We start from the raw sequence: 12,349 nt of genomic DNA, 5'->3' as shown, positions 1-12,349 counted from the left end.
ATTTTTAATTCAACAATTTAAAGTAAAATTAATTCAAATTAAAACATAATTTTAATTAATTAATTTGAATCGAAACTAACTTTAAACTAATAATTTAATTAAAATTAATTTTAATTTAATAATCTAATAATAAGTTAAAATTAATATTAATCGAAGTAAAAATTACTTTTAATCTAGATGTAAATAAAAACGATTTAAATAAAAGCTAATTTTAATTTAATAATTTAAATCACAACTAATTTGAATCAAGTTAAAACTAACATCAATTTAAGTCAAATTTTAATCTAATAAAAAATCCAAATCACAATCAATTTCAAATTAACAATCCAAATCATAATCAATTTCAATTTAAGTCAAACTTCAATCCAACAATCCAAGCCTCAAAATTAATTTTAATCCACTAATCCAAATCACAATTAATTTTAATTCAATCAAATTTCAATCGCTAATAATTCAAATCATCAATTTCAGTCAACAATCAAAGTAACAACCAATTTCAATTCACAAATCAAATTTCAATTCATTTCAGTCCAACAATCCAAGTAACAACCAATTTCAATTCACAAGTCAAATTTCAATTCAATAATAATTTCAAATCAATAACTACTCACAACCAATTTCAATTCAAGTTTATTTTCAATCTAATAATCCAAATTACAATTAATTTCAGTCCAATAATCCAAGTCACAACCAACTTCAATTCAAGTAATGTCAAATCGCCATTCAATTTTATATCAAATAAAATTCAATTTTGGTAAAAATAAAAATTAATTAAATTTCAACCAAACAATTTTAATTAAATCTAGTTTTATAATTTGTTTTAAATTTTAATCTTAATATTTTTATTTTATTTACTTTTTATTATTTTTTAATTTATTTTTTTACTTTTATATTTTTCAATTTTTTAATTTAATTTAATTTAAAAATTTTTAAATCTAATTGTTTATAATTTAAATTAATTTTAATTAAATTATTATAACAATCAAAACTAATTAATTTAACAATAAATTTAATCACAACTAATTTCAATATAATTTAAAATTAAAACTTTAATATAATAATTTATAATAAAATAAATTTTAATCTAAAAATTTAAATTAGAATCAATTGTAATTAATCCAACAATTAAATTATTAAGTTAATTGTAATTTAATAATATTAAAATCGATTTTAGTATAATAACAGAAAATTAAAAAAACTTTATTTTTAACTGAATCTAAATAAACTTAAATTTGATAATATATATATTGATAAATGTAATATATATAAAAGCAGAATAATACATTTTTATACATATATAAAATTTAAATAATTATTTGAAACAAACTATATGACAATTTTGGTATAAAAAAAGATATAAATAAAGGATATTTATTCTTTTCTTTATATCTTGTCTCTCTCTCTCTCTCTCTCTCTCTCCCCCCCCTTCTAACTCAATCTCCCACTCTCTATCTTCTTCTCTTGATGAAAATCTTCTTTTTTCTATATCTTTTTTATTTCTCTTTCTTATTTTTTTTCTTTTAATTGTTTTTAACCCCTCTTCTTTAGGCTTTTCTATTAGCTGTAATAAATTATTTATTTATTAGATTTTGTATAATAAAATAAAGTGATACATATTTATACGTACAATGCGTAAATGAATACTTATAATATATATACATATGTAATAATATATATATAATATATATAAATATATATGTGTATATAATAAATATATATATGTAATAATATATATATATATATATATATATATATATATATATATACTTTTGAAATATAGAAAAGATTAATTTATCGCTCAATTTTAAATATTAATACTGCTTTAATAATCAAGTCAATAACATACTTTCTTATCTGTGTATTTTCTCTCTATCGGTTATGTATCTTCTCACTTTCTCTATATCTTTCTCTCCCTCTCTTTGCCCTTTTTTTTCTCGATGAAAATCTTTTCTTTATTTTCTTCTTTATTCTATTTCTCTTTTTTTATTTTTTGTTGTTTTTAATTGTTTCTTCTTATTTTTTAACTATTTATAACCTGAAATATATTATTTATTTATTATTTCTTTATTAATAATAATATTAAGAATTTGCAAGAAGACATCTGCTTGGCAGCAAAATGTTGTCCAAACAATATAATTTTTAAATATGAAAAAGATTAATTTATCTCGCTCGCCATTAAATATTAATACTCCTTTAATCGTCAAGTCAGCGCTGTATAAACCACACGCGGCAACAATTGTCGGTGTTCAATATTTAAAGAATTATTAAAAGAGTATTAATATTTAAAGGCGAGCGATAAATTAATATTTTACATTTTTTAAATGTATATCATTTGGACAACATTTTGCTGCCAAGCAGATGTCGGCTTGCACAGTCTTTTAATTTCTGCCACGTATTTAATTATTAAATACTGACCAATGTCGCCGCGCGGTTTATACATAAACTTTACGTGAACTTCAAATGCTTTAAATGCTTTATAGCTTTTTTATCTATAATTAATTTATCGCTAGCCTTTTATTAATACTCCTTTAATAATAAAATCAGCGCCGTATTAATTGCGCGGCGACTATTGTCGGTATTCAATATTTCAAGACGAGGCAAAAATTGAAAAAGTGTGCAAGTCGACATCTGCTTCGCAGCAAAATGTTGTACAAACAATATACTTTTGAAATATGGAAAAGATTAATTTATCGCTCGTCTTCGAATATTAATACTACTTTAATAATCAAGTCAACGCCGTATACATACTTTTTTGTCAGTGGATCTTCTCTTTATCTGTTATGTATCTTCTCTCTCTCTCTCTCTCTCTCTCTCTCTCTCTCTCTCTCTCTCTCTCTAGCTCTTTCTTTCTCTCTTAGCTCCTTTTTCTTCTCGATAAAAATCTTCTCTTTATCTTCTTTTTATTCTACTAGAACAATACAAGCGCGCGCTACGCGCGCGCCATTTATTTTATGTACATAAATATAAACAAATACAAATCTCAGTTCCAAATTGCTTCAGAAAAAAAAAATATATATAGAGGAGACCGGAAACAAAAGTAACATTTTTTGTATTACAGGTCAGCTATTAATTATCGACAGAGATATAATAAAAAAGATTATATATTAAAAAACTATTTATTATTCTATTATTATACTTATGTTTCAATCTCAAATGATAGATATTTAAAGAGCTACTATAGCTTTTCGCAAGTACGTTGATTGTTACTTTTATCCTGGGGTCTGGGACGAAAGTAACATAGTCTGGGGATAAAAGTACCAGTTCTTATTTTCGCGAAAATATAATAAATATGACTTTTTTTCAATTTAAGGCAACTTTTATTATAATCTTTTATTAAACAAGATAACTTTTATTATAATTTTTATTATAAATTTGTATTATATTAAAATAAAAAATAAAATAAATATTTATTTTTATCATCTTTGAAAAACTTAAAAGAAATAATCTTCGTTAAGCAAAATAATTATAAATAATATTATAAAATAATTATATTTAATATCACATCAGTTTTGTGCTTTTTTAAGTCTAAATAATAGTTTAATTCTAAGTAATAGTGTAATAATTGTATGATAACTACTAATACAAAAAAGATTGGTATCTATTCCGATTCACAATTATGGCATACGTAATAAGAATCGCCTTTGTTACAGTTATTATGGGACCAGTCCTTACACTCTAAGCATCGAAACATGTTACTTTCGTCCACAGAGTGTCGTGTTATTTTTGTCTTCGGACACATTTTTTAGAATAAAAGCATTATAACCCAAATATGATGCAAGACTTATCCAAATCATCTATAAATACTTAAGAATATATTTTAGAAGAATGCACCGGCAAATAATAATTATATCAATATATACACTTTAATTAGGCATAGATACAAAAAAACTAAAACAAGAAATATTTACGTGAATAATGCAAATACACTAATTTCACTCCTGCATGTGCAACTGGAGCGATCGTTCTACAACAATTAGCTGAAAAGGAAGAGCATTAGGGCGTATGTGTTTGACTGTATAGTACAAATTATTCAATATATTGTGTAGGTTAGTAGTAGGCTTATTACTTTCATGACACTATTACTTTTGTCCCCAGTCTCCCCTATATATTTATTCATATATTTTTAATTTTTAATATTATATATATATATTTTACACACACACATATATATTCATATAGTTTTAATTTTAAATATTATATATATATATTATATATATATATTATATATATATATATATATATATATATATATATATGTGTATATACACACACACACACATATATATATATATATACATATAGGTATTCCTTTTCTTCATCTAGCAAAGATAAATTCGCGTTCCTTTTTTATGTATTTATAGAAATACAGAATTAGTAATCAAGGAAAACTTTATATTTGATCAATGATTAAATTATTGAAAATTATTATATTATATTGAATGTATTATATTATTTTATGTAGTTGTTTTTGTTATTACAATATACAATTTCCTTTTGTCAACATCTATGTCACAATATTTCTTATTATTTATATTAGTATACTGGGTGTGCTAGGATTCGCGAACATGGAATATATATAATATATATATACAGGGTGGCCCACGTAAAGTGTTACAAATTTGTATTTCGGAAACGAAGCAATTTAGAGAAAAATATTTCAGACAAAAGTTGTATGGTTTCAAGGGGAACATAAGATGGTGCTATTAGTTTAACCTTGAAGAGTCATCTGAAGGTCACGTGCAGGTCACCTCCAACTTTTTAAATGGGACATCCTATATGCTTTTACATATTCTTGTAGCTCATCTCGAGAGCTTTCCAAAACACTATAATTAAGTTAATTTTCATTAAGTACTTTCCGAGTTATAAGGCTTAAAATCATTTCTTAATTTACATAAACCGTAAAATATCTTGTAAAATATTCATTTTTCGATTATCTTACCTTAATACTTTTATGTACAAAATAATGAGAAGAATCAATTGGTGTAAAGAAAACACATAATTGTTGTTTTTTTTTCTTTTTTATGTGTTTTCTTTACACCAATTGATTCCTCTTATTATTTTGTACATAAAAGTATTAAGGTAAGATAATCGAAAAATGAATATTTTACAAGATATTTTACGGTTTATGTAAAATTAAGAAATGATTTTAAGCCTCATAACTCGGAAAGTACTTAATGAAAATTAACTTAATTATAGTGTTTTGGAAAGCTCTCGAGATGAGCTACAAGAATATGTAAAAGCATATATGGTGTCCCATTTAAAAAGTTGGAGGTGACCTGTACGTGACCTTCAGATGACTCTTCAAGGTTAAACTAATGACATCATCTTATGTCTCCGTTGAAACCATACAACTTTTGTCTGAAACATTTTTCTCTAAATTGCTTTGTTTCCGAACAAAGATATAAATTTGTAACACTTTACGTGGGCCACCCTGTATATATATATACATATATATATTTCTCATATATTTTTTATTTTTTTAAATTAAAACCACTAAAAATATAATTTTAATTATGTTTAAAAAAATAATTATATTTAAGATTATAAATTATTTCTGTTTTTTTTAATTTTATTTGTTAAATATCAATTAGAATTACGTTGTATCATTTAACTAAAAATAATATTCTTTTTAAAAAATTACGTTTTTCATACATTTATAAATTGTTACTAAGAACTTTAAACTTTTATGAGAAAAAATGCTTATAAATTTATATCTTTTATGAATCTTTTTTTATTTGAAATTTTATTATTAATTTAATTTAAAATAGAGAAATTTTGCATCTTTCTATTATATATTTCTATATTTTTATTACATATTTTTATAAAACATCAAATCAAATAAAAAATGAAAATATCTAAAATATCTAAAATTGTCTATACATATAAATTAATATTTTAAAGTTTAGAAATATAATTCTTTATACACATAATTTTTGACACAAGCATTATCTCTTTGATTACCTAGAAAAACTTTTAATGCTTGCCAAGAACGAACTCGTGAGAAAGCAACATAAAGTTGCCCATGATTAAAAATATCTTTGCGAAGATCAAGACTTACTCTATCAAACATCTGTCCTTGTGATTTATTAATTGTCATAGCAAAAGCTAATTTTACAGGAAATTGTCTTCTTGAAAAAGTAAAAGGATAAACGTTTTCACAATATAATGTTATGCGATTTAGAAAAACAATATCTCCTGTTTTATCACCTGTTAAAATTTTACACTTCAATAAATGATCAGTAAGTTCTATAATCATTAATCTAGTACCATTACAAAGACCTTCATTAATACTAAGATTTCTGATCAACATAATAATACAATTTGGTCTTAATCGTAATTCATGAGGAGGAAGAGATGATGGAGATAAACTATTTAGATATTCTGGTAACAAAGCTTCTCCAATATCACCATTGTCACCACAATTTACAGTACTATCTATACTCGTATAAATTCGTTCACCAGTTATATCTAATAATTCTACAACTTTTTTATTGATTTCATCTACATCAATATTTCTTGCAGAAAGTATAGCACATTTAGTTATTTTATCAAATTCCTTTTTTCGTATTAAATCACCATATATATCTTCTACAATATCAACATTAATAGGTGCTATGCAACATTCAGGAATTTGTATATTATCATTGGAATCATTTAATATACCATCTCCCATATCTAATAAAAATTTTGCAAATTCAATTTCTTCTGGAAGAACTCGCATATTTTGTATCAAAGAATAATTTACAAAATGTTTCCAAATAGGACTAAATTTGATAGAAAGATTCACAATTTCACTTCGAGTGCCACGTACTTTAATAGGGAGAAGTTGTCTAAAATCACCACCCAATATAACAATTTTTCCACCAAAAGGTAAATCATTATTCATAATATCACGCAAGGTACGATCCATAATCTCTAAAGCATATCGTGGGGCTATTGGTGCTTCATCCCAAATATAAATATCCGTTTCTTTTAAATATTGAGCTTCTTTTGATTGGATTTTAATAGCAGATGATGAATCAGCAAATAATGGAACTGGTAATCCAAACGTTTTATGAATCGTTCTTCCAGCAGGTAATAACGTCGCTGCAATGCCCGTAAAAGCCATTGTACATACGCGTTTATTTTTAATTTTAGCTAAATAATAAATAGTTGTATATATAAATATTTTCCCTGATCCACCCGGACCATCGATATAAAAACAATAATTATTATTAGTATCACTATCTAATCTATTTAATATAAGATCGACTATTTCTTTTTGCTTCTCATTTAATTGTTTGTATTGTTCGGTACCTATTTCCATAGCTTCTTCAAGTGTCACGTAATCTTCCTCTGTACTATTTTCTGTTAACTGTTCCATTTGTGGAAAATCGGCAAGACTTTTACCTTCAGCACGAAGTATACTATTTATTTGTTCATATGCTTTATTTTGTCCTTGTAACATACCAAAATGTCGAATGTAATCTTCTGACATTGCTATTTTAAAACTTTCCCATAACTGTTCTGGCTGTAATGGCTGATAGTGTAATAATATACGAACAAATAATCTACGAAGTTGTCGTGGCATCATCCATTCAACAGCTTCATTCATAGCTTGTTTCCATTCATCATCATCTTCGATTAGACCTAAAGCTAAACATGTCTCTGAAAATGATTGATAAAATTGTCCATTTACAGTTCTTAAATCATTAAAACTTGTAGCGCCCTTTACTGTAAGTAATAATAATCGTAAATGAAATAATTCTGTTTGTGTTGGACTAACAGAATACATTCGTCCTACACAATTAAAATGACTTTTGCGTTTGACCCAACATGATACATTTTTACCATTAATTTTTTCTTTTTTAAATGTATAATAACGTGGAATTTCTACATATAAATATTGTCTTGCTTCTTCATCACGTGAGTTCAATGAAAAATAGTCTATTAACATAGTAACTTGATTTAAAGCAGTAAGCATTGCGTCTTCAGTAGATTCATTTTCAATTATAATATTTTGTTCATTAGGAAGGTGGACTGGCAAACGTATTATAGCATGACTTTTATCCTGTAATTTTTTACTAAAAATACGCCAGGTGGCTTCCACAGGTCCAACATAACGAGCTTCAATATAATTATGTATCTCATCATGATCAATAATTACGTTTTGTGTTGTTGGTTCAATAGTTATAGCAGCAGCATCATGTCCTTTATAAATATATTTATACAAATATTTAACTGATTTAATACTTGAAACTACTTCAACATTAATATGACAATTAAATATAACTGATAAAGTAGGACAATATGGAACAACATAACGATTATCAACTATATATTTACCAGGACGTTCAAAACATTTACCATTATTTCGTCGACGATAATAAGGATAAGCATCTTCATCCATTCTAGTTTCTTTGAGATAAGGTTTTGGATAATGTTTCGAACACTGCCCATTTACCAAACACCAATCGCCACAAGGTCCATGAATCATATGTCTCATGACTATATTATGTAAAATTGGATTCTCATAGGGATCAGGAATTTCAGCAGAAATATATTTATCAACAATTTGTGGTGTTGTTATTTTAAAATTATATTTTAATGTAATTAATATATGAATATGTGGTAATCCGCGTTTTTGAAATTCAATAACATATACAAACGCTGCTACTTCACCAAAAAATTTTTGTTTCACAATCAAATCAATTAAATAATCTTTTTTAATGTTAAAAACACGAGCACAAATGTCAGGCCTATCACAAGCTTGTTGACCAGGCAAGAGATTTTCCTCAATTTCACGCCATTTTGGATTACAAGTCATGGTAATAAAAAGATCTGGTTTACCAAATTTACTAACAATTGCCATTGCATCTTGATAATGTTGTAACATGTTACGTGGTGACCCAATAAACGTAGAAGGAAGTATAATCATTTTTCCAATACGTCCACTTAAGTTATTCGCCATAGTTTGTATGTAATCTTTTAAACCTTGATATGTTTCAGCACGTAATTCTTTTTGATGAGTTTTGCAATAATCAATTCTATCTTTTTCAATTTTTACATAATTATCAACGAGCCACTGTTGAAATAGACGACGACCTAATAAAAAAACATTAAATTCATCACGAATGGCCATGCGATATTTAATATATTGTCCCCTGGTTATTCGTCTATTACTATTTAATTTTGTTAAATGATGCCATCCTTGAGTACCAAATGGATAAAACAATGGATATATCCATGGTTCAACATCGGGATTCATAATACTAACTTTTTGCAAAGTTTTAGTATTTTTATTACGTATTATAACATATGAATCTGGAATTTCTCCATCAGCAGTCGTATAAAAAACAGCAGCAACTTCATTAGTTCTTTGAGCATTATATCGACGTCGATCCATACCTGGTTTTAAAGTAAATAATAATTGTAATTCCGGTAATTTTTCACCAGATTCCATTTCTAATTGTTGATTTTTTAATTCTTCACCCATCATTTGATAAGAATGAGCAAACACATTACAGTCCCGCATTATATATTCAAGATTTTGAATGATTTCACAATCTAAATTTGAATTTTGATTAAGACGATAATTTATTGCTTCATTTGAATCAACAATAAAAAGCTGACCATAAGTTGGACTCTCATTTTGTGTAGCATACAATGCTGTATTAATTTGATAATAAATCTGTCCTTGTATTTTAAAACAATATGGACCAGATCGCCAATTTTGAAAATTAATCAAGTTAGCATTAAATGATGCAAACGAAAATGAGCTATTATAACTGCGAATATGTTGAAAGAAATTGTTTGATTTTATATGACTGCCATCAAATAATGTTCGAATAAATTCAGGAAAATCAGGCATTGGTTGCAAATATACTGAACCATGATTACAACAATCATGAAATGAATTTCCTTTATTAGATGTCTTTTCAGGAGCGAAATGTTTTGCATTACAATGAATACAATTCACATCCATAGGACCAATATAATATTCTACTATATTATCCATCGATGTTATATTATTTATATTTAATTGAGGTTGTCTTTTTTTCGGTAATCGATATTGAGATTGATAGTCTACACGTTTTTGTAATGAAGTCACATGTGTTGTTACGTGATTATCATATACTTCACTAACACTTGCAAGATCAATAATATTATATCCTTGGTTAATTTTGTTTTGTAAACTATTATCAACATTTGTTATTCTCATAGCTTATCGACGTTGACGTTGATTTTCAGCTTTTTTTTCACGACGTTGTTGTTTTAATTTTTCTTTTTCCTCTAAATTCCGTTCTATTTTACGCCTTGGCATTTTATTAAAATATAAATATGTAAATTTTAAAATGTTTAAATATGCACTATATATATTATAATTATTTTAATTAAATACAATTAATAATTTAATAAAACTAATCAAATTAATTTTTATTATTAATTATAAAATAATTATTTAACTTAATTATTATAAATTAATTTATTTTTTTGAATAATATTATTTAATAATTATCTTTAATAGTTATTTTTACTATCATAAGCATTTATTATTATTATAATTATTATTATCATCATTATTGTTATCATTATCATCATTATCATTGTTATCATCATTATCATTGTTATCATCATCATCATCATCATCATCATCATCAATCTTATAATTGTCATCATCATCATATCATTATCATTACAATTTTTATTAATATTATTAATAATAAGTATTATACTGTTAATATCTAATCCTTTATTTTAATTTTATATAATTTGAATATAATTTCTTACATATATTATATTTCTTACATATTTAATTTTTTACATATATGTACACACAAATCAAATTAATAACTTAAAGGTTTATATTTAAAATAAACATATACAATATAATTTAAACTTAATTTATATAGAAGTTAAGAATACACTTAAACTTAATTTTTATAAAACTTAAAAATATGTTTAATTTATATAGAACTTAAAAAATATACACATGCACAAACTTCTTCTATTTTTTAAAAATTGTTTTTCATGTACCTGAAACAAAAAATTATAAAAGTTAATATATTTTAATTTAATAAAAATTATTATATACTATTAAATTATTATTATATACTATTAAAAAATAATAAAATACCTTTTACTAAAATACACTAAAATTTGCGTTATTTTTAAATCGCTGGAACTCTAAAAAATCATTGTAGATGAGGAATTAAAAAAACATTTCGAAGTTTAAAATCTCAAATTTAACACGCTAGTTTTCGAAAATTTATTTATTTTCTTTATTCTATGCTTTAAAAAAAACATTATTTTGTTCTTTAAAATTATATGTATTTAGTACTATGTAATTCGATAAAAAATTTCTTCCGAAAAATCTAACATAAGTAAAGTTCCATAAATTATAATATTTTATTTACATTTTTTTTTAATTTTTCTTAAAAATAAAAAAATTTTTTAAACAATTGATAGTATATTGAATTAGAAATTTCAAGCTTAAAAAATTTACTACTTTAAATTTTTCTATACAATGATTTTTCACCTAGTTTGAGTACTCAATTTTTAATGTACGAAAAAACGTTTTTTTTTTAATAATGTATTATAAATGCATATATTATTAAAATAAAAAAAAAACTATATATATATATATATATATATATATATATATATATATTATATACAGGGTGGGCCATTTTAATCTATGCACCCAAATTTCTTTGTACCTAAGACAGATACGGAAAAATGATTCAGACAAAAGTTTTATGGTTTCGAGGGGGCCATAAGATGGTATCATTGGTTTGACCTTGAAGAGTTATTTGAAGGTCACATGAAGGTCACCTTTAATTTCTTAAATGGAACCTACTATTTGTCATTGCACATTCTTGTAGCTTATCTCGAGAGCTTTCCAAAACACTATAATTAAGTACTTTTTTGTTAAGTACTTTTTGAGTTATGAGGCTTGAAATAATTTCTTAATTTTACATAAACCGTAAAATATCTTGTAAAATATTCATTTTTCGATTATCTTACCTTAATACTTTTATGTACAAAATAATGAGAGGAATCAATTGGTGTAAAGAAAACACATAGTTGTTTTTAAGAAAAAATATGGAATTTGCAATTAACAATTCCATATTTTTTCTTAAAAACAACTATGTGCTTTCTTTACACCAATTGATTCCTCTCATTATTTTGTACATAAAAGTATTAAGGTAAGATAATCAACAAATGAATATTTTACAAGATATTTTACGGTTTATGTAAAATTAAGAAATTATTTCAAGCCTCATAACTCAAAAAGTACTTAACAAAAAAGTATTTAATTATAGTGTTTTGGAAAGCTCTCGAGATAAGCTACAAGAATGTGCAATGA

The 12,349-nt window shown here is 24.6% G+C and overlaps 1 protein-coding gene and 1 long non-coding RNA gene across 2 annotated transcripts; both read right to left on the bottom strand.

Annotated features, from left to right (window-relative positions):
- Positions 1-1,437: 1,437 nt before the first annotated feature.
- Positions 1,438-2,862, bottom strand: LOC145974148 (uncharacterized). Its single transcript, XR_014439636.1, has 3 exons — positions 2,749-2,862; positions 1,847-2,035; positions 1,438-1,561 (listed from the first exon to the last, which is right to left on the bottom strand). It is a non-coding gene; the product is annotated as an uncharacterized LOC145974148 (long non-coding RNA).
- Positions 2,863-3,932: 1,070 nt separating this feature from the next.
- LOC145974349 (uncharacterized) lies at positions 3,933-9,475 on the bottom strand. The gene is made up of 6 exons (XM_083104135.1): positions 8,746-9,475; positions 8,326-8,487; positions 8,074-8,190; positions 7,225-7,713; positions 6,059-7,086; positions 3,933-3,977 (listed from the first exon to the last, which is right to left on the bottom strand). Exons 1-6 carry the CDS (start codon positions 9,473-9,475, stop codon positions 3,933-3,935), a joined length of 2,571 nt encoding a protein of 856 aa, XP_082960261.1.
- Positions 9,476-12,349: the final 2,874 nt, after the last annotated feature.

This window comes from Camponotus vicinus, unplaced genomic scaffold (genome assembly GCF_025532165.1).
Source record: "Camponotus vicinus isolate PSW18456_S1 unplaced genomic scaffold, iyCamVici1.0 SCAF_7, whole genome shotgun sequence".
Taxonomy (NCBI): Eukaryota; Metazoa; Arthropoda; class Insecta; order Hymenoptera; family Formicidae; genus Camponotus; species Camponotus vicinus.
This window is presented reverse-complemented; position numbering and strand designations above follow the sequence as displayed.